The 21,765-nt window shown below is 37.1% G+C and overlaps 1 protein-coding gene, 2 long non-coding RNA genes, 4 other non-coding genes and 1 pseudogene across 12 annotated transcripts; 3 read left to right on the top strand and 5 right to left on the bottom strand.

Moving 5' to 3' along the window:
• Nucleotides 1–1,027: 1,027 nt before the first annotated feature.
• On the bottom strand, nucleotides 1,028–1,146 carry LOC149618913 (5S ribosomal RNA). The gene has a single exon (XR_016375700.1). It is a non-coding gene; the product is annotated as a 5S ribosomal RNA (ribosomal RNA).
• A 740-nt stretch (nucleotides 1,147–1,886) lies between these two features.
• LOC149618912 (5S ribosomal RNA) lies at nucleotides 1,887–2,005 on the bottom strand. The gene has a single exon (XR_016375683.1). It is a non-coding gene; the product is annotated as a 5S ribosomal RNA (ribosomal RNA).
• A 234-nt stretch (nucleotides 2,006–2,239) lies between these two features.
• Nucleotides 2,240–2,430, bottom strand: LOC149618911 (U2 spliceosomal RNA). Its single transcript, XR_016375646.1, has one exon. It is a non-coding gene; the product is annotated as a U2 spliceosomal RNA (small nuclear RNA).
• Nucleotides 2,431–2,435: 5 nt separating this feature from the next.
• LOC149618910 (U2 spliceosomal RNA) lies at nucleotides 2,436–2,561 on the bottom strand (annotated as a pseudogene).
• Nucleotides 2,562–5,863: 3,302 nt separating this feature from the next.
• On the top strand, nucleotides 5,864–6,751 carry LOC149618909 (uncharacterized). The gene is made up of 3 exons (XR_016375346.1): nucleotides 5,864–5,964; nucleotides 6,029–6,078; nucleotides 6,525–6,751. It is a non-coding gene; the product is annotated as an uncharacterized LOC149618909 (long non-coding RNA).
• A 2,227-nt stretch (nucleotides 6,752–8,978) lies between these two features.
• Nucleotides 8,979–9,097, top strand: LOC149618908 (5S ribosomal RNA). Its single transcript, XR_016375699.1, has one exon. It is a non-coding gene; the product is annotated as a 5S ribosomal RNA (ribosomal RNA).
• A 1,571-nt stretch (nucleotides 9,098–10,668) lies between these two features.
• Nucleotides 10,669–14,742, bottom strand: LOC149618907 (uncharacterized). Of its 5 annotated transcripts, none has more exons than XM_089854906.1 (5): nucleotides 14,603–14,742; nucleotides 13,756–13,824; nucleotides 13,510–13,684; nucleotides 12,588–12,783; nucleotides 10,669–12,518 (listed from the first exon to the last, which is right to left on the bottom strand). In XM_089854906.1, the coding sequence occupies exons 2-5, from the start codon at nucleotides 13,773–13,775 to the stop codon at nucleotides 11,209–11,211; spliced, it is 1,701 nt and encodes a 566-aa protein (XP_089711032.1). In that variant the 5' UTR covers nucleotides 13,776–13,824; nucleotides 14,603–14,742; the 3' UTR covers nucleotides 10,669–11,208. The 5 variants fall into 5 exon arrangements, with proteins under 5 accessions (XP_089711032.1, XP_089711035.1, XP_089711033.1 ...); XM_089854909.1 differs by having other exon boundaries at nucleotides 13,762–13,824; XM_089854907.1 differs by lacking the exon at nucleotides 14,603–14,742 and adding an exon at nucleotides 14,301–14,596.
• Nucleotides 14,743–16,294: 1,552 nt separating this feature from the next.
• Nucleotides 16,295–19,961, top strand: LOC149618906 (uncharacterized). 2 transcript variants are annotated; one of them, XR_016375344.1, is made up of 3 exons: nucleotides 16,295–16,434; nucleotides 18,516–18,804; nucleotides 18,981–19,961. It is a non-coding gene; the product is annotated as an uncharacterized LOC149618906 (long non-coding RNA). The 2 variants fall into 2 exon arrangements; XR_016375343.1 differs by lacking the exon at nucleotides 16,295–16,434 and having other exon boundaries at nucleotides 16,478–18,804.
• Nucleotides 19,962–21,765: the final 1,804 nt, after the last annotated feature.

Raw genomic sequence — 21,765 nt, 5'->3', positions numbered from 1 at the left:
TGTTAGACGTTGGATATCGTAATGAGCTCTACTTAGTATAGAGTAATGTCAGTTCTACTATGCAAACGTCATACCATAGAGCAGTGTCGGTAGAGGGGGGAGTAGACTGTGTATCCCTCCCTCTAGGCGCGCTTTTGTAAGAGGGGATACTGTACGCGCCTGGTAGGGGGGATGACACTTAGCTAAGAGATAGAAGGGTATGACGTTTGCATACGTAGAACTGACATTATTCTATCTCTTAGTGTCATCCCCCCCTACCAGGCGCGTAGAGTATCCCCTCTTACAAAAGTGCGCCTAGAGGGAGGGATAAACAGTCTACTCCCCTCTCTACCGACACTACTCTATATTGCTTCGTAGGCGTTCCCTGACAATATTGGCCGTCTCGAATTTGTGGTCGAAGAGCATTCGGTTGCGGGTCTTCCAGATCTGGAACTTCATTTCACTAAGAATGAGATTGAAAGCGTAAAAGTAACTCAACCGCTGAAATTAAAAATAAACTACTGGATTTGAAAACATCTACTGGAATTAAAAAAAATGATCTAGTGGAACTTTTCAAAAAAATATTCAGTTATTTGAAAACAATCGCAGAATAATCGATTATCATAAACCATAGTCGGATCTCTCAAAAAAACGGGATTAGCCCGTCCTTTTTTTTTGGATCACGTGAAAATTAAAATGGTCAAATTTCTACCGCAGATGCCTATGAAATTTACCCAAGTTTCAAAGTCTTGTATATAAATGTTTTTTCGGCGAAAGTGTCGCCATCTAGTAGTGCCTAAAATACAAACTTCTAAAATCGTGAAAAATCAATAAAACAAAGAAGTAAAAGTAACACAGACCAGTACATACAACGTTACGATCCCATGAAAATTACATATTGCGTCCCACAGATACAAGCACCTACCGAAGTAGCTCATCGCAAATTAAGAGCCATTTGCGTAAACAATTGTAAAGGAATGCATAGCCTCGCTTTTCCAGACCTGATAAAAAACTAATCTACTGGAATTTAAAAGCATTAAATAAAAAGAGCCAACGGCACGCAGTGTTCCCAGGTGGTCTCCCTCCCAAGTACTGACTGCGCTCGACGCTGCTTAACTTCGGTGATCGGACGAGAACCGGTGTATTCAGCGTGATATGGCCGTTGCCGATGAAAGGAATCCCAAATTCAAATTTAAAACTAAACAGTTTAAACTATAGTAGGGGTGTAAGAGCCCTTAATTTTAAGTTTCGAGCCGAGCTCGGGCCTTGAAAATTTTTTCTTACCGAGCTTCGAGCCGAGCTTTGATTTTTTTACCGAGCTCTCGAGCTTTCAGGTTTAGCCAAAAATCGGGTTTCGAGCCTTATCGAGCTTTCAAGTTAATGAAAAAAATAAAAATTATACCTAGAAAATATATATAAACGCTTCATTTTAGGCGCGGCACGTTAAATATTTGACCCCATTGGTTTACTAAGCCCGTATACCATATAGCGAAACTTTTATTCCAATCTCTGAGGGAAGAAGGTTTCTGAGATCAGGAACTAACCCAAGAAATAGCCAGGCAGTTCGAAATAATCAAAAAAATAAATTGTGTACAAATGCGCTCTTTTGGTCCAAAAATATTTTCTTGCAAAAGACGAGGAGTTCAAATTGAATTTAAAAAATTTATAACTGCTTAAACAATCTTAGCAATGTAAAAACCTTGACTATACACGTTTTTCGGCGAAAGTGTCGGCATCTAGGAGTGGCTAAGATACTCTCTGTTACTATCATAAAAAATTGTTTAAACTTTGAATAACACAGACTGGTAGAGATGTATTAAACAGAGAAATAGTCATGAGCTTAAATTAATTCCGACCTTACGGTTCCGTAAGTAATCTACTGGAATTTAAAAGCATTAAATAAAAAGAGCCAACGGCACGCAGTGTTCCCAGGTGGTCTCCCTCCCAAGTACTGACTGCGCTCGACGCTGCTTAACTTCGGTGATCGGACGAGAACCGGTGTATTCAGCGTGATATGGCCGTTGCCGACAGAATTCGCTCAAAATTCCAATTTAAAACTAAACGAATAGTGTCAAACTATATAGAAGCTCTGCGCAAAAATATTATTCATTTGCTGCATTTAAAATAGTATAAATATCAAATTCCTTCCCCGAGTAACAACGACGCAATCCAAATTCATTGTGAGATGCGAAGAACGGCAAATTTGATTGCTGCAAATCGATGGTAGGTAGGATATGTGTGTTTGATTTTGGTTTATTTAAGGAAGTGGGCCGATCCCGGAGGTACTGCAATACCGGGCCAACCCGTGGCGGAGGTGGAGCAAGCCCCGAACTCTCCGCCGCCGTTCAAAAATAAGTTTAATATCTTGGGCCCCAATGGGACCCGTATCAGATATTAAGCTGATAAGAACAGATACTTAAAATAGTTTATTAAGTATGTCAGAAAATCAGTTTACATTGGGATGCGTTTACATTAATTTAAATTACACGCAGAGCCCAGAGTCGAAAAAGCTAGATTTACATTTGTAAAACATGATCTAAATATACTACACTTTGATCTTAGCCAAAAGGCCGAGAAGCGATAACCCACATTTGTATCCTATTTAGCCTATATAAAAATTCTAACCTAAACCCTGTATGGAAGAGGTGTCATATATAATACCAAGTGTATGCTTCACATACCTACGTTAACATTCATAACTTAATGTAAAATATAAGCATTTTTCATATATTGCGCTATCGAAAAACGTTTTTAAAAATTGACCTAATTTACTAAATAATTAAGAATATAAGGGTCTTAATTTTACGTTCTTCCAATGAAAAATAATGCAAGCCGTGCCATCTATTTTGACTTCGTTGATAAGATAATCAAATTTAAGCTATTCTCATATCATGTAGTTAAATAAATTTTGATTATGATAAAAAATGATAGTAATCTGTTTTTAACAGTTTTTTTAAGTTGAAAATTCTAAGGCAAAATTGCTAAACATTCCACCAATAGATGGAAGCATTGTTGCATAAAATATGATGAATCATAGAAAAGGCACGAGAATTCAAACTTACTTAATCTGATATAGTTTACACAAATGAAGATAATGTAATGGTATGAATTCTCCATGCTTGTAAACTATCTATATTTGATCAATATCATCAGAAGGGGATAATAGAGAAGTATTATTCTAAGTGAGCGGTTTTAAATCTAAAATTTAAGCTAAATATAAAACAACTTTAGAAATAGCAGTTTCTGAAATCTACAAAATCTCTTTAACTGTGGTTTTCGTTAATAAACGCATGAATTTCAACTTTTATAAATGCGTTAACGAAGCTAATTAGTCACTATCAAAAAACATAATTATTTTGTTTAGCTATATAATTTGAGAGTGTCACCCTTCTTCTATTATCCACTTCTGATATTACGTAACAATTCTAATTTAATTATATTTGGCCTTATCTACATAGAGGCTTGCCAATTTTGGGTTGGGGTTGTTTCGTCTTTGGCCCCTTATATTTTAAGTAACTCTAAACATGCATTAAAATTAACAATATTAAAATAAACATGCGTAATTATAAGCAAAGTGCATTGATTAAACTAGTTTAATTTACATTAACGCGCTTAATAATTAATTTAAAATTAAAAGCTTACCTTTAACCTAAGAAAGACGCATCCCAAAAGCACCACAACACTAGAATGATAATTCTATTTCTAAATATAGGCCCAGTAAATAACACATCTCAGAAATACGTAAACAAGCGACCTGTTTAACACTTGGGCTCAAATTTTCCAAGAAATAGAGAAAGAAGACACAAAATGAAGGGGGGGAATAACTTCAATGGCGTCAGCCCCGCCCAGTAGTTTCTGCCTTTCACAGGCACTCACCTCGGTGCAAGACAGAGCAGCAGGCCAGTATGTCACGTGTTTCTTTAAGCGGGAAACCGCGGAGGAGATGGGGGGGGGGTGTTGTAAAATAAGTCCTTCTATTTATGGCCACCAAATTTTCCTATTAAAAAAAACCCAAGCCGTACTTTCCCACTGGTCCTCTTATCTGTCCCTAGCCTCAACGGAGTATTTTCATCAAGTAGATTCTTCCCCCTTCGCGACAATAAGCATAAGTTCATAAGATATTTCACCATAACTTTGTTAATCTCTGGTAACTTAGAAACTGGAGCTTGTAATTTTGAAGTGATTGAAGTAGGTCATAGATTCAGGGTAAAGCGACATACGCCTGGTGAGGCGCTGCTGTCAAATTTGGGCTTAGTAAGTTCAGACTAAATAGGACCTTGATGGAACTTGGTCCTGCAAAATTAGCCACCACCGAGTGTAGATAGGACTTCAATTGACTCGCTTCCGTCGTTGTCCTTCTCGAACTAGTTATCTCGAGTACTGTAAGTCTCTCAGTAGCATTACGAACTTTTATATCTAGTGTTATACTTATGGAAGGAATATATCACTTATAAACTTATGCTACAAGCAACCCTTCCGCAGAGAAAAGCTTTCAAGGTTAAAGTTGATGGACAGGACGGTCCTTATCTTACTTTTAGTTGAAACAAGACGACCCAAGGGCTCGTAATAGTAGCCCCATCGTACGAGTGAATAGCCCCTCTATACCCTACCCTAATGAGTGGATAACCCCTCTATACCTAACCCTAATGAGTGAATAGCGCTATCTTTTACAATTCTTAAATGATTTTACAACAAAAACGGGTATAAATGCGGCGTTTCGAGATAAAGGGAGCTTAGATTTTCACGTATGAAATTATATAGAATCTGTTCCCGTAAAAACTTATCCCTGTCAAATAATTAAGGCGAAAAAATACATATTGAGCTTTTAGCATTTTAATTTTTCAGGGTGGAAGAGATAAGAACACTTATTTCGAGTAAAATGTCGCTTTACTAGAACTACACCTAAAATGAGGTCCATCATTCTGATTTGTGGCTTTAAAAGCAGTGTCGTATTTCTGACATTTGTCATACATTCAGAAAAGGTGTTCTTATATGTGTGTTGTTACATCTTGTTTAAGTTTTAAGCTTCAATCGTCCTTGATTTAGCTCTTTGTTCTAAACGCCGCATTTATACCCGTTTTTGTTGTAAAATTTCCAATCATAACAAAAGTTTAAACTACGCAATTAAAAGCAAATTTCTCATAACGATTAAACTTCATTTCAAATTGCAATACATATAATAATTTCTAGTTTCTGGCCCTTTGTGGGTTTGAAAAAGTGTCGCGGATTGTGTATAAATGCAGTTTTTTAAGGACTGCGAAGCAAAACTCGTTTTTGTATAATATTATAAATTTCTAACATGAACTTATGGCCAGAAGCGTTTGAAAGAGAAAGAATTCTGTAAAACACCCAATAATTGTAATATCCCGGTGCCTTAAGACCATTCTAAAAAGAAAATCAGTAAATACTTGCTTTTGCTTTCAAAATTTCCCTCGATTTCTTTGAATGTTGAAAGAGGGGAGCTGTCATACTCTTATTGTCGACGGGTGAGAGGAATTTTTAAGGGAGAGTATATGGCTTAACCTAACTATCATAATCCCCACCCTTTTAAAATACACGAACGAAAAATATCACCTCACCACAATTCACTCTCCCTTCAATGACGATCGAAAAATTTTATACTGTCTAAGGCAGTTCTCTTTCACGATGCCCACACCACCACCAACAGGCCAGGTCAAACTAAGACCCACATCGTAGATGTTCATCATACTATGTGGCTAAAAAGAGCGCCCGCTAGGCGACAGTGCTAGCCATAAACAACCCCAGCTGAAAAATTCCCCGAATTGAGAGTAGTGGGTTATGAGCCTAACCCTACCCATGTTTTAACAAAGGGCAAAAGAAAGGTAACATACATACCTTTTAGAACCCTCCTATTAGAACCCAATAAGGTTTTAAAGAAAATTCTAAAACTTCAATCCTTTACTTCGGAAACTTATCAGTATTATCTCTAACAAAACAACACGAAGGGAAACGTTTTCTTCTAAGGTAACTACAATAAGTAGGCATATGACACTGAAGTGTGTGTGACCTTGTGTGTTTGCGTTTATAGACCATTCTATTACTTCCAAAAGAGAAGCAAAGACTATAGGGGACGGGGAGGTCAGGGATGCCAGATTGAAAACCTTCAACCCGCCAAAATTAAATTGGAAACAAGCCCAAAAAACCGCCAATCAGTGTTTCGAAAAGAAGCCCAAAAACTGCCTAATATCTAAACTATCCAGCCCAAAATCAAGCCAAAAAATTATCGTGAAAATTTGAAATTAGTTTTTTTTAGAAATTTTAATGCAAATTCTATACTGACACCATTTTTAAAACGCAAAACAAAATGAAATCATTTTATTTAAGGTTTGACAGCACCATTTGTCAGTTTTTTGGGCATTCTAATGATCTTCCCCTATTGGCGGTATTTTAAGTACAGAAAGCCAAAGAAAAACCCCGACAAGCCCAATTTCCAGCCAACAGCCAACCCTTTTATTTCAAGCCAATATTTTTGAGAAGAAGCCCAATTGGCGGCTTTCCAGCCCAATATGGCAACCCTGGGGGAGGTCACCTTCTTGGGTTGTTTTCGTGGCGCCAACCAAGAAGCACGTGACTGCTAGACACAGTGAGAGTCGGCTAGCCTCCCTACCCGCGTCACGTGTAGCAGGGAGCTTAACCAAAAATTTAAATTCCTTATAGAGCTATCTCATAAGCCTTAGTGTGACGTCACCCATGTTATTTGCCCATAGAACCAAAGCGGTACCAAACATGGCCGCCCACTGCCAAAGCTACCTAGGCACTGACGTCACAAATGAGATAGCTCTATAGGACTAGGAAGAATAGGATTTATTTTCTCCGGAATTATAAGCACACCTGTAAGGAATAAGTCACAAAAAAACGAGCTGAAAAATTCCCGGAATTTTAAAAGACCTACAATAGGGGGCCCTACCCATATTTTAACAATAGGACAAAGAAAATAGGGTTTTCTATCTTCTCTTTAGAGCCCAATAACATTTTAAAAATTTTATTCTTTTTTTCAAAACAACAAGTGTGACGTTAATAAAGGACGTATTATAAAGAGGGAAAAACTTAACTGCGCAACTCGGCCGCGAACTGTGCTGCAGCGTAGTCTTGGTAGGGGTTAGAAGATGCCATTGTACTTTACCCCACACACCTGTTAGGCACAAAGGACCAAGACCTGACAAATTCTCGGGTAGCTAGAGTTGTGTAACTGGGCTTTACCCACTTTAACAGTAAACAAAAATATTCTCTTTAGAACACAACTACATTTTAAAGAAAATTTAACATTATCAGCTGTGGACGGTGAATTATAGAGGACCAGCACAGCATGCGTTTTTTACCCCTGCATAGGGAGCTGCTAGAAAGGTATGGCTTAAAATGGTTCCTCACCTTTCCACCAAAATGGCGGCAAACTTCACTGAGTAAAAGGCTAGTGGGGGAAGGCTCCTGATTGGCTAAGGGTTTGACACTTATTAAGGGAGATTTTCACCCCTTTGCCCACTCCTTATACCGAGCAGGCGATGTTCACTGTATCCTCGTACAAGAACACCAAACAAACATAACGTGGTACTAACGATCTTGGACGATAACCATTTACTCCCAAACCCCATGCCTACTTTCCCTCGAGCTGACAGAGCAATTTTTGTACAGTTAAGGCTAGAGAATTGGTAATGACCGCCACATCTTGGTGGAACAGCATAAACTGCCCCTCTGAGCTTGAAGGAGTGAGGGGTGGAGTGGAAACCCTCATACCAATAACGTTGTCTCTGTAGTCTGTACCACCAACAATGCCTCCCAGCATCCTCAGCGTTTTGGTAGGGTCGTACAGCACGATATCATAAAGAACGCGTCCTCTTGTCTTAGTTCTCATACAAATACAATGGCGTTATAAGGCAGCACTTAACAATCTCCTACCGTACGTGCGCGAGGTACGCTGGGAGAGTTACAGCGCCGCAAGTCGCCCATCAATATTTCCAACCCATCTTACCTCATTTATCCCTGCTCTGACTCTCTGAATATTTTTTTATTTTTTTGCATCTGTTCGGAGTACTCTAAATCTAAAAAATTATTCTTTCTGCCTGGAAAACGCGAATGTTTATGGGACAAGGTTGCACACTTTACAGGCCTAGGCCTTCTGTGGTTGCCTGAAACGTCTGTTATTAAATAAAATATTATTATTATTATTATCCTTGGATTTTTCCGTATTTCACATATTTCCATCGACTCTGAAATAATTAATTGGCTTAGAAATTTCACTTTATATTACGTAACAATTTAAATAAAAAAGTAGAAAAGCCCGTTGCAGCTAATACAAACGGCACTTGCGGCAGGCCTACCTTGGATATGAAACGATGCCAACCCATAACACTACGATAAGAAGTGAGTAAACAAGCGACCCAAACTCCAAGTTGCAACCAACGCAACACTCAACGTCACTTTTCTGCCAAATTCGTCTTTGGTTCCTACTTCCTAGGTTTAGCATAATATTTTTAACAAAAAATTATTTCTTCATCCTTCGCGACCAATCACAAGCGCTTTCGAGATTTAAGTTGACTGACTCAGACTGACAGGATGGAAAAATACTTTTCTGTAGTTAGGTATTTATCAAAAAGGACACCTGTGAGACCTTAGTCACAAACAACGCAGAGAGGAAAAATTCCCGAAATTTTAGAATAGCGGGCCCTACCCATATTTTAACAATGGGTTTTCTGTCTTTTCGTTAGAACCCAGTAACATCAAAAATATTCCATTCTTTTCTTCTAAAGTTTATCATAACAAAAAAACAAGCGTGACGTTTCACCTGGAAGGACCTATTTTATTATACTTATACGGGACTTAACGAGGTTACCGGAGAGTTGGTCTGTCAACAGAGTTGGCCTGATGACAGGGAATGTTAGCGACTAACTAAAGGCCGCCGACACGTTACGGCAGATCCCATTGAAATACCTCTATAAAACTATTTCTTTAGTTTTAGATTTGAATTTGGAACGCATTCTGTCGGCAACGGCCACATCACGTTGAATACACCGGTTCTCGTCCGATCACCGAAGTTAAGCAGCGTCGAGCGCAGTCAGTACTTGGGAGGGAGACCACCTGGGAACACTGCGTGCCGTTGGCTCTTTTTACTTAACGCTTTTAAATTCCAGTAGATTACTTTTTAATCAGCTCTGGAAAAGCGACGCTTTGCAATCGTTTACAATTGTTTGCGCAAATAGATCTTAATTTGCAATTGCAATGAGCTACTTCGGTAGGTGCTTGTGTCTGTGGGAAGAAATATGTAGGTTTCACGGGAGCGTAACGTTGGATTTATGTTAACTAATAACTATTAACTCTTTCTCCGATTAGTACATCTATACCGGTCTGTTATTTTAAGTGTTTTAACTATTTTGACAATATATTTTTAATAACTTCAACAATAAGTATCTTAGCCACTACAAGATGGCGAAACTTACGCCGAAAATAACACTTATTATCTAGTCTTTTCAAACTGGCATCGGGCAAAGACGGGCATCTTGCACTATTGCTTGTAATAGTGGTAGGAATCAGTGAGCACTCACTGTAGGAATTTACTTGTAGACTCTGATACATTAGAATTCAAAAATACCGATATAATTTCTGTTGATTGTAATCTAATACCATTAATGACGTATTAACAGAAAAACACTGCGCTTAAGGCGTTAACATTTTATGTCGCCATGGTTCCATGTTGTCGCGAGTAGCGATCACCTCCCAAGCGAGCTCCCAAGAGTTGAACAAATTCGTTTTCTTAAACTAGTTAATTCTTTTCGATTTCAAAACAAAATGAGCCGAAGGTATGATTTGCTCATTTTAATTCAGTTTCCCAAGTGAAACGATTAAGACGGAATGGGCTTACTATTGTTTCGAGAACCCCCTTTTTTTAAGAATTAAGGTTGTCACTAGGTCCCACGAGCCCGACGATTAATATTCCTCGGGGAACTGTTACAAATGTTGCCCGTGACCATTTAATTTTGAATCTTTTAATTTGTTATTGCTACCGTCGCATATTTTTTCCGACGGGGTGGTCGGGCACGGTTCCACTTTGAGTTCAGTTCCAGTTTGGGCGAACGGCCGCCATCTTTGTACACCCCTTCTCGAACTTTTCATTTTGTATTTCAAGATTTGACTTTTAACTCGTATCGGTTTGAATCACAGTTATTCTTAAACTTTTCGTGGATTTAGATTTAGTTTTTGGAGACAAATTATTTTCGGATGTTAAATATTTTTTTTTGGAATTTAAATTTTTTTCCTCTCGGAATTTTAATGAGTGAACCCGAATCGTGCCAAAGTTTGACGACTAATAATAAAGCCAAATTATGTCGCGACCAGTCTTTCGTTGATTGAAAGGTCCTGAAATATCCTATATTGAAAGTATCTTTATTTCGTTAATATTATATTGGAAATTTCTAATTATTATAAACACCAACATTCATTCCTCTAGAGAACAGAACTTATCAGACAGCAACAATTATCACCAGGGCTTTGGAATTCTCCCTTGTCATAATTTATCTATTTTTCTTTTATGAGCCTAATCTTCGTTATACCATATTATAGTTGTTAACTAACCACATTAGCAATCATCATTATTTTAAGCCTGTTTCTAATGACCCAGATTTGCCCAAATCAACTAATTATTGATAAAAAATGTAAAATAATCACAGTACAAGTTGGACCGTTTTAAAATTGTTTTTAATCAAACCGTAACAGACTTATAATCGAACTGATCAGTAAAAGAGGGTGTTGACTAATTATTTGGTATGAAAAAAATATCGTTTCTTTAAGAAAGACACATTTCTATAATATTTTAAATTCATGTTCAGTTGAAAATTAGCAAAAACTTATTTGCTTAATGGCATTTATAGTACAAAAACTTCGATATAATTATTATTGTGAATATTTTAATGACCTTTGTTATAAAAATATCTAACAGGATTGCCTTCAAAATTTTAAATAATTTGTTGATGAAATTGCTGGCTTTCTTTTGCTCAGGCTTCACAAATTTCCCTGAAAATGACTGAAGTTACAAATTTCCTAGAGTTTTGTTGACATTACCATGTTGCCCATATTTGTATGAACCCCAAACATTAAATGTTGCAATTTTCCTAAACTTAAAAAATGTCCCCATTGAAACCAAATTCCCTGACGGTTTTGTCTCCTTTTTAAATTTCTTAATTTTTCCCTGACCTATGGCAACACTCTCTTAAAAATATTTTAGTTGATTAAACTTTCAAAATCAAGCTGATAATATTTTTCATTCAACTTGATTATAAGATCAGCGTCAAAACTTTCCTCGGTAACTCGAGGAGACGAATGACTTTCATGTGTGGTGTTTAAGAATTCATTTGGATCCCAATTCATACTCGGACCTAGATCAGGAGTATTGAGGGTCTCTGTACCAGATGATTGCTTAATAGTCGAATCATCCAGATAATGATCGACCTGTTCAATTTGTTGTGGTTGGTGTAATGTTACACCATACACACCGGGGGTATCCTGCACTGCGCGTAAAGCGACAGGAGGTATTGCACCGTCTGACATCAGAGATGTGACTCGAAAATTAAATTCATTCGACTGAATCTCAGGAGTATTGAGGGTCTCTGTACCAGATGATTGCTTAATAATCGAATCATCCAGATAATGATCGACCTTTTCAATTGGTTGTGGTTGGTGTAATGTTACACCATAACCACCGGGGGTATCCTGCACTGCGCGTAAAGTGACAGGAGGTATTGCACCGTCTGACATCATAGATGTCACTTGAAAATTAAATTCATTCAACTGAATCTCAGGCGTATTGAGGGTCCCTGTACCAGATGATTGCTTAATAGTCGAATCATCCAGATAATGATCGACCTTTTCAATTGGTTGTTGTTGGTGTAATGTTACACCATAACCACCGGGGGTATCCTGCACTGCGCGTAAAGCGACAGGAGGTATAGCACCATCATCTTGAAGAACAGCAAGAGCTCCATCATGTCCATGAAAATGTCCTTTAATTTCCAGGGGGGCTCCGTTAACGTCCGGAGAAGCTCCATTACTTTGACCGATGGAATTGAGAATCTCAACTTCAGGACTCAAAAGAGCAATGGTTGCCAGTTGGTGTGTTAAATTCTGGAATAGGAAACGTCTCTCATCCTCGCAAATATTTGTGATGTAAAGAGTAATTTTCTCATCTGGAGCAGTATTGGACGCTTGATTCGACAAGGGGCCAAGTAGTGTCCGTGGTGGATTGTTACTACAATACCCAAGAGGGTCAACTGGCGTCTCTCCCTTGCAGGTGAATTGATTGTAAAATTGAACTGGCATATTCTCAATGTCTTCAAACTTGTCATCATTGTCTTCAATCAGTGGCTCTGATTTCAAATCAGCCCATTTCAATTCTTGGGGATTATCTACATAGAGCTCGGCTTCGTCCATGGCCATTTCCAAAACATCCCCGGACCTTGGAACTACTTGCGGAGAACTGGGACCATTTTCGAAGTAGTTGAGTGGCCAATCCGGCATGAATTTCGCTTTCGAGCCTTTACCGCGATGCAGAAATATCAATTGGAACTCTTGGAGTAGCGGTATAACTAACAAGAGATACTTACAAGTGAATAAGAAGTACTTGTAGTCTGGTAAAGGTTCAAATTGAAGCGTTTCAAAGTCCTTCTTGTTGCTAATTTTACAGAACTTCCCATCAGGGATGCACCGACATTTTGGAACTGCGCTGAAAAACGACGATCTTGCATTTGTGAACTCTTTAGTCGTTTTAGGTGCAGCGCGACCTTTTAACTGGCAATATTCCTAGAAGCATATTATTTTAAATGACAGTACGACATTTCCCTGATATTTCCAGGTGCAGTAAGTGCAGGAATAGTGGTGGTGGGGTGGTGTGTGATTGGTTATTCCATGGAAGAACTAACGCGAGATGGAACAGCCCCCTAGTGTTGAAAAACCTGTCGTCCAAAAACTTGAATACCCCCTTTAGATTCCTCCTCCCTTCCTAAAGGTGGGTACGTACATGGAAAGGCTGCGCGCGTCGGTTGGCGCGCGCCAGTTCAATTTCAAATTTTAGTGAACAAGGCTTACGCTACTATCGCCAAGTTTCGAGAGATGGACGGTTCGGCGCTGCCTCGGCTTTAAAGTTTAAACCTCAACGTTAAAACAGCTGTAACCAATAACAAATCAGAGGCGCGCGAATATTGCGCAGACCGAACTTTCTGTTCCCACTATCTCGGAGAGCTCTCCTACGTCACTCGCTTCATTTCTGGTAGAAGCTCCGCTATCTTCGTCGCCGTTCCACCTAGCGTGGTTATTCCATGGTTATTCTTAGTTGGAAAAATTTTATATCCCAGACATTCATAGGTTTGAATGAACCTCATCATATATTTCTCAGCCTGATTTGTACATAATGGGGATGAAACTAATAGCCCTAGGTATTTGTATACAATAGTTCAGAACTGTTTGGGACATTATTTTTCCCAATTTTCGGGGGGGGGGGGGGTAAATATCCTTGGGCATTAAACTTACTAGAAGTAACGCCCATTCATCTCTTTTATTCAGTCTGGCATTCGATAGCTTTTTCTGGTTCATGACTTTGACAGCAATAATGTAACCATTCTCATAACGTTTAACTGCATAAAATCTATTTCCGTGAGTTCCAGATTTCAATTTTTCAGACAAGAAATACCACATCAACTTTGATCTTTAAGAAGAATATGTAATAAACAACCCCTATCTTGTTTTAAAAATTAAAAATATTCGAAGTACGCTTACTTTGACTTGAACGGATTCATAATTAACCAGCTATGATATAACTTATGTAGCAGTCGAAACAGTAACAAACTAAAATTGAAAAGTAAATTTTAAAAAAGTCATTAATCTTGTCGGAAGCATTACAGCATTGTGCAAAACTAAACTAGTTCCATCAATTAATCGAAAATATGATAAATTAAAACATGAGCAGCTGCTAAATGTGCGACTGTTTTGGTTATTTACTAGGTTTTCCAAAATATCAACAGTAAATATTTACTGTTGAAAATATATGAGCGGCTAAATGTGCGTCTGTTTTGGATATTACCAAGGTTTACCAACTGTATTAATTCCCCCTTTTCCAAAATATTAATAAATTGGGTATGTTTTAAAAACAAAATATTGCTAATTACTTTGTTTGTTGTAAACTTTTTTCTCTATATTGTTATTTTATGTTGTAATTTCTACCCTAAAAAGAGGCGCACTTTTAGCCACTCGTGAAAATATTACTAAATTGGGTATTATTTAACCCCAAAATATTGCTACTTTACCAAATTATTGCTAATTACTTTATTTATTGTAAACTTTTTTCCTCAATATTGTTCATTTCAACCCATAAGAGGGGGAGCACTTTTAGCAACTCGTATTAAAACAAAAAGCCAAGGCTTAAGTTAGTAAAAACTTTCAGCGCTTTGCCGTTGCCGCTTTCAGGCTCAGCATCTTTACAATATCTATTTTCTACACACCACAAAAAATCGTAATTTTAAATTATATGAATTTAAATAAGTATTTTCCCCATAAATTAAAATTTGGATACTTAAATAGGCCATGAATTTATTTAGAATAGGCGTAATGTTAGACAACAACTTACCACGTCCGCTGAATCCCTGATTAATTCTCAAAATTATTGTCACGAGACACGAAATGACGAAGAATGCCACGCCCACGGAAATATACCAAAGGGGAAAAGACAAAACGGGGGGAATATTAAACCAAAGCCAACTCGATCACGTTTTAGGCTGCACGCGCTATAGAAGCCCGTCCAATGGGGCTCAAAACGCGTATCACACATTTTAACCCAAAAATCAATAGAATAGAGTCAGTTTTGAACAGGGCCGTCTATGGGAGGAACACCGTTTTTGGCCCTTAATTCTGAAAATACTGTTTCAAATTTCTAAAAATTTTAGTAGTGTAGAGTAAGGTTTTTTTGTTTGTTTTTCTCTGCGAAGATTCAAAAGTTTCTCAAGTTTTTCTTTTATACTTTTTTTTTGGTAAAAAAACTAAAACGAAAATTAGCCATAATTAAAGAGCTTAATCTTCAAACCGTTTAAATGTGTTTTCTTCGGTTTCAATGGTTTAAATCTCTTGAAATCTTAGGGAGAGTTATATTGAAGGGTTTTAAATTACCGTGCAAGGTTTCAAAGTTTTGAAACGAATAGATCTTTTCCTAAAAATTCCCTAAGTTGCTAAATAGGTTGTGATTATACACAGACAAAATTTTTAGAAAAAGAACTATTAGTTTTAAAACTTTGCACGATAATTTGAAACCCTTCAATATACCTCTCCCTGAAATTTAAAGAGATTCTAACCAGTGAAATCGTTGACTACGGAATAAGATTTAAGGCCAGTTCAAGCTTGGCTGAAGGTGGGGGACTTTAACCTATCGGGAAGAATCGTTCTTTGATACATTTCCTCGCGTGCTGGCGCTCTTTGCTATCCTTCTTTAAAGGGGTCATTCGTAAAATTAAATTTGCTTTGGTTCATTGAGGTTTTAAGAATTTTATTATTGTTCTTAGATTTTATCTTGCAGAACTATATTGCAGACATGTAGATGTATTCTGATTTAAATAACACGAAATTTAAATATAATAATTTTCCTAGTGAATCGACAATCGTACACAGCGCGAGAACAAAAGCCGAATAGCTTTCTAGGAAACGAACGCCAACCGAAATTTCTTTTTGAAAGCCCCCCCACCTTTTTTAAAAAGGTTTTACCAGAGAGGTTTTACATTCTATTGTCTCTCTATAGTTAACACAGATATGTTGGGGAAAGCAGTCAAAACGGGTGAGAAGAGGATAGGAAAGAAATCCATCCCTTCAGCTTCGGGCGCGTTGCTTCAAGTCAGTCTGCCTGTAGCACGTCGGCTCGGCGGGAAAAAAATTCAAATAGTAGCGTCGCGTCACCGAAGGGATAACAAAGAGCGCACCTAGCGGATATTAAAGGCGAACTAAAATGTCAGAAATACAGTCTGAAAACCCTACGGAGAACTGGTCTTAATTCTTATTCCGTAGGCAACGAAAACACATTTAAACCGTTTGAAAACTAAGCCCTTTAATTATGGCTTGTTTTCGTTTTCATTTTTTTCCAAAAAAAAGTAAAAAAGAAACTTTTGAAAATTTGAACAAAAATAACAAACCTTATTTTGCACATGTCATTAAAATTTCAACAGATTTGAACCAGAACTTTCAAAATTAGGGTCCCATAGACGGCCATGTTGAAAGCTGACTCCTTGGCTTTTTCGAGCGAAGAATTTGCCAAAAATTCCTGATACTCGCAAAGGGAAAAATTTGTTTGGAGTGCAAAAAAGCGTGATGGAGTGGGCTGTGGTTAAACCTAAACTACAACCAACGAAGAGATTTGATTGGTTGAAATTATATACACAGTTTCGAGGGCTAAGAAAAAACAAATAAAAAGCACGCAAGGTAAATTCCCCCAAAAGGAACAATATGGGAGGCTTATAAAACATAAAGACTGTCCGTCAAGAAAGCGTTCAGCAAAATGTCAATAAGCCTCTCTCGCTAGTTTTGAACATGCTGCACAAGATACTACTTGTTACTTAGCTATCACGTGGTAACCTCCTAACTACAACCAACGGTGGGTTTTCATTGGTGGGAGTGAAACCTTTATTTATTTATTTATTTATTGAGTGAATGATTGCCCACAAAGTCATCAAAGTGACGTGTAAATGGGCATCGTACGTAGTTACAAATTGTCAAGAGAAAACAAAACAAGACGGCCCAAGGGCTCGTAATAGTAGCCATATCGTACGAGTGAATAGCCCCTCTATACCCTACCCTAATGAGTGGATAACCCCTCTATACCTTACCCTAATGAGTGAATAGCGCTATCTTTTTCAATGCTTAAATGATTTACCGTGCATAAAATCAGAGTGGATAGCCCCTCGATTCCCACTCTAAACAGTGATTAAATTATAACCGTATAAATTTACTTATGCTGTAATTCTAATATTCCGGCGAATCGAAGAACAGATAGTTTTTAGTGTTAATCCCCTCGATGAGTTTACAACAGACTTATGCCGATGCACACTTATCGCATCTTATAAATTTCTAACAAGGACTTATGCCCAGAAACTTTTGAAAGAGAAAGTTTAGTTATAGTGATTACGCATTTTAGTGATAATCCCCTCGAATTACCTTTAGCAATGCTAAAATGATCAAACGCATAACGCTCATTTAACACTATGTTAGCTCTATCTAAACCCACATTTGAATTAACCGCCAAAACGTCCCAGTCAAACATAACATAAATGACGATAGCTACCGAACGAGAACGAAACAAGGAAAATCGTTATCTATTTAATTAGCACATAAAAAAAAGGAAATAAATATAAAAACCCCAAACATACAAATTCATAAGTATCCGACCCCACAGATAAAAATTCAAAAGTATCCGACCCCCACAGATTAAGAGGTAACCCACCCCACATCACCCTGACATTTTAGAGATAAAAATAAATAATAAAAAACTCGGGGTTTCTATTAAGTCTCTATAGCTCAGTGGTAGAATTTCCGTCTACTACGTGAGCGACCCGGGTTCGAATCCCGGCTGCGATCTCAAAAAAATTTTAATTAAAATTAAATTTCTAACCGAGCCCAGTTACCCCTATGGGTGGGTTGTGGTAATATAAAGTTCATTTTAAGCTAAAATCTGACGATAACGAAGCGACAACCCCGGCCACTACTACTACTACTACTACGGCTCGGGTCAAACTAAGAGCCTATCGTATACTACGATATGGCTAAAAAACGAAAATGTAATTACAAATAAGAAAACATCAACAATCAGGAGCAAATAATACAATAGTATTGGGCAAGAATAATAACACGAGATTAATTAAGACCATGTATATGTATAAAATAAGAATAAAATAAAATAAGATAAAGATAATAATGATAGTTAAATAAGATGGTACAGTATAAATTGGTCATTCAGAATAAAAAAAAAGAAAAAAAAAACTAACAATACAATAAGGAACTTAGGGTAATGAAAGTTACAAAGTAGCGCGAAAAAAGCGTATCAAATGACGACGGAATTGAGATTTGGTAGAGAGTATGATAATATCATTGGGCAAAGAGTTCCAATCATCAATGACAGAATTGGCAAAATGCGTTTGGCGGAAGGTAGTCGCGACCCGCGGTTTAGTGAATTTCTGTGAGTGACCACGAGTTCTTGTATTGGAAGAGGGGGTGAAAAATAATGAGGGGTCCAAATCAAGGTTACGATGGACAATATCGAATAGGGACTTGGCAGTACTACGTCTTGCAACGTCAGGCTATCTTCCACTAGTGGTAAAAAACATACTAGGAGGAGGGGCTTATATAAGTTTCATTCTGTTAAAAATAAATACCATAATGGTGCTGGGGGCGAAGTTAAGCCTGAATTGCCAAGTCCCTTAGTCCCTATTTTGTAAGACGAAAATTGAGCAGCGTGTTGTCTGCAGTCTGTTAGAGGCTAGAGCTTTCTCGTCAAGTAATATTTACAGAAAGAAGTGGTCAATTTGTCTTCGTGCCAAGATAAGCGCACAAAGAAACAGTGGAACGTCGCCGTTTTTGAGCCTAAATTTAGTTTGGGTTTGTTCAAGAAAAGTCGAATTATAATAAAATGATGGTCTGTACACCGGCACTAAAGAGGTGCGTTCCAAGATGCCCGAAGGTCAAGATGAAGAACTCTCAATTCTGCTGTCCAAGCCGATACGTTGTCTTTTTTCTAAAAAGTTGGAAGCGTGCGGGGATCTTGCTCAATTTCCATATGCCATTATGGAAAAGTTCAAAGTAAGTATTTAAAATTTTATACAGTAAGCCCAAAGCAACCAGATACGAAAACAAAAGACGACCACCTTATCTTTGCTAAGCCTAAAAATGGGGTGTTTTTCAAACTATTATTATAATTACTATTTATTTCACAAACAAAGTTACTGAGTCTTTTTTGTGTGTGTGGTTTTTTTTAGGACATTGTGTCTAGGAACGCAGAGCAGGGTCCTCGGGGGATTAATATAAAATATTAAAACGCAGAGCAAGATCCCCAGGGGATTAATATTAAATATTGAAACGCAGAGCAAGATCCTCATGGGATTAATATTAAATATTAAAACGCAGAGCAGGATCCCGCCGGGATTTACTATGATCCTTGACTCTTCACAGCCGTCAAAGCGGACGTGAAAATGTAAACTCACCTAACATCATTTAAGGTAGCACCCCTCAAGATACGTCACTTTCGAACTATGGAGAAAATATAGGGGTCGTGTATAAAGCAATAAATTCTTCAATTCATAGGAGCTCATTAAGGGAACAGGAAAAATTTTCAAGATAAAATGAAAAAACGCGCTACTTTATGAAAAATATTTTAATTCTTAACTGCTATTATTGAACATTTTAAAGCAACAATTTCGCAACATAATCAATGGCATAATATCGCAATATTTAAGAAGAAACAATTGTCAACATTTTGAATTAACAATTAGTCATCATTTTAAAGTAACAATTTCGCAACATAATTAAAGGCTTAATTTCGCAAGATTGAAGAAACAATTTGTCAACATTTTGAATTAACAATTTCGCAAATAATTAAAGGCATAATTTCACAACATTTTAAAGTAACAATTTCGCAACATAATTAAAGATATAATTTCACAACATTTTAAAGAAACCAATGACAAATTTTAAAGTTGCAAATGTCAAAATTTCAGAGAACAATTCTCAAAATTTTAAAGTTGCAAATGTCAAAATTTCAGAGAACAATTCTCAAAATTTTAATTATTGTTTTAATACAATTTTTAAACATTTAATAAATTTGAAAACCCTTAAGGTACAGACACTCGGTAAGAAATTCAATATCCCAAATACTGCAAATTCATGCTTGTTGTAAAATTTTGAATCAGAGCAAATGTTTGAACAGCGCGATAAAAACCAAATTTCTCATATCGATTAAACTTAATCTCAAATTGCAATACATATAATAATCTCGAATTTCTGTACCGTTGCACTATGTTACAAAGGACCGATATTGTGGCAACATTTCCACAAGACTCATAGTGAAAATATCTCTACATGTTTGACGTCCACTGAGTTCTAGGATATTACGTAAGTAAATACTTTACCGGTGCACCATCTTGTGGCCCAGTTAGCCTCCTAGTTGGTCTAAGTGTGTTGTGACGTTTTAAATGTGTAAAGAGCTTCATTCCTATATTATGTTAAAAGTTTCATTAGAAAATATCACTTAACATTGAAGATAGTGCAAGTGAATTGCGACGCGCTATTCTTGAAAATGTAGTGCAAATGTCGTACTACAGAACTGAAATGCACAAAGGATGTTTGCGGTTATGGCTGGTCTTTCAACAGTTGGCGTTTCGAAGTCTAAAAAAGAGGAACGAAATATGCTATTTACTTCTGGATTCACTCGTGATTATTAAGTCTTGTTAAGTTGTGGCTAGCCGGTACGACGTCGAAATGTCCTACCTGCCGACTACTTTTCCTTGAACTTGCATTTTTCACTTTCTTGTAAACGTTTGTTCATCAACTTGACAATTTCTCCAACATTGTGGTTTTCGTCTCGAAAATCGAGACTAGCTTCCCCACTATTGCATGGTAATTGATTTCTTTGATCGCGTTTCAATAGCGCGTGAAGCCTAAGCGTGATCGGGTGGGCTGTCCTCAAGTGAGACTAAGTATCCCGCAAAAATCGCATAATGTCAAATGATATCGAAATAACGTTTCTTTAAACAATTTAACTAGAAAGGCAAAATATATTTGACGGTAAAAATAATTAATAATATCAATAATATTTATTAAATTATTTAAGAAAAACCTGGGTTTATCTAAATTTTAATAGTCAATGTTAATATAGGACGAGTAATGATGATTGCACGATAGACTGTACACATTTCATAGTTAATATAGAGCGAGTATTATAGTTAATAAAAGCGGAGTGGAGATGTTGTTCCATAATATTAATTGAATATATGGAAATATTTTTCGTAATTACGATGCCTTTAGTAGTTTTGTAGCTCGAAAGCTCTGTTTCATTTTTATATTCCAAGGCTTGGACGCTTTCGGTGAAATCAAGTTTGAACCGTAATAGGCCTAGTGAAACAAAGAGTAAATAATTGAGGCCCGAAGTGTAGTAAACTATGGGTGTTGATTTTCTTCTCTGCAATGAAGAGACATTAACGGTTGGGAGTGAGCCAAAAGTTAAATACACGTTTAAATTATTAAATTTTATAATAGAAGATAAGATCATGGTGGCAATTAAACGGATTGTATAGCTACAGAGTTTTCGTTCTTTTTATGGTGCGCATTCAGTTTCAGTGCGTCTAGCCACAAATCAGATTTGGTGTTATTTAACATTAACACTCATGTTGGCAAATTAAGAATATCGTTGAGGTCAGACGAGACGATAGTGTATACACTGCAAACCGGTTGTGAATGTAGCTATGAGTATATCGGGTAAACAGCTGAAGCGTAGACGATTGGGCCTTTACAAACACATAAAGTTTATATCTCTCCAAAATTTGTACACTTCATTTCCTGTTCTTTTCCCCATTGACTGATTTCCATGTGTCCAAGATTTATCCTTATTGGATGTAAAATGTCGTCAGCTTTATTGTATATTCGCTATGCTTGGAATACTGCTTCAAATATTCGTAAATTTTTACTTCAAAAAAGAGAAATAATTCCATATCTAGATAAATATGTTTGTAGTAGTAGACCTCTTGACTCGGAGAGGTAAAATTTTGG

The sequence above is a fragment of the Phalangium opilio genome, unplaced genomic scaffold (assembly GCF_054372755.1).
Source record: "Phalangium opilio isolate 3A_F unplaced genomic scaffold, DU_Popi_V2 ptg000209l_1, whole genome shotgun sequence".
NCBI classification, from domain to species: domain Eukaryota; kingdom Metazoa; phylum Arthropoda; class Arachnida; order Opiliones; family Phalangiidae; genus Phalangium; species Phalangium opilio.
This window is presented reverse-complemented; position numbering and strand designations above follow the sequence as displayed.

Bases quoted from the DNA above. Each gene is read 5' to 3' on its own strand.
- LOC149618907 (XM_089854906.1), bottom strand. From the start codon at position 13,775: ATGAATCCGTTCAAGTCAAA. The intron at 12,784-13,509 runs GTAAGTTTAATG...ATATGCTTCTAG, and splicing joins ATGAATGGGCGTTACTTCTA to GAATATTGCCAGTTAAAAGG. The intron at 12,519-12,587 runs GTAAGTATCTCT...ATCGCGGTAAAG, and splicing joins CAAGTACTTCTTATTCACTT to GCTCGAAAGCGAAATTCATG.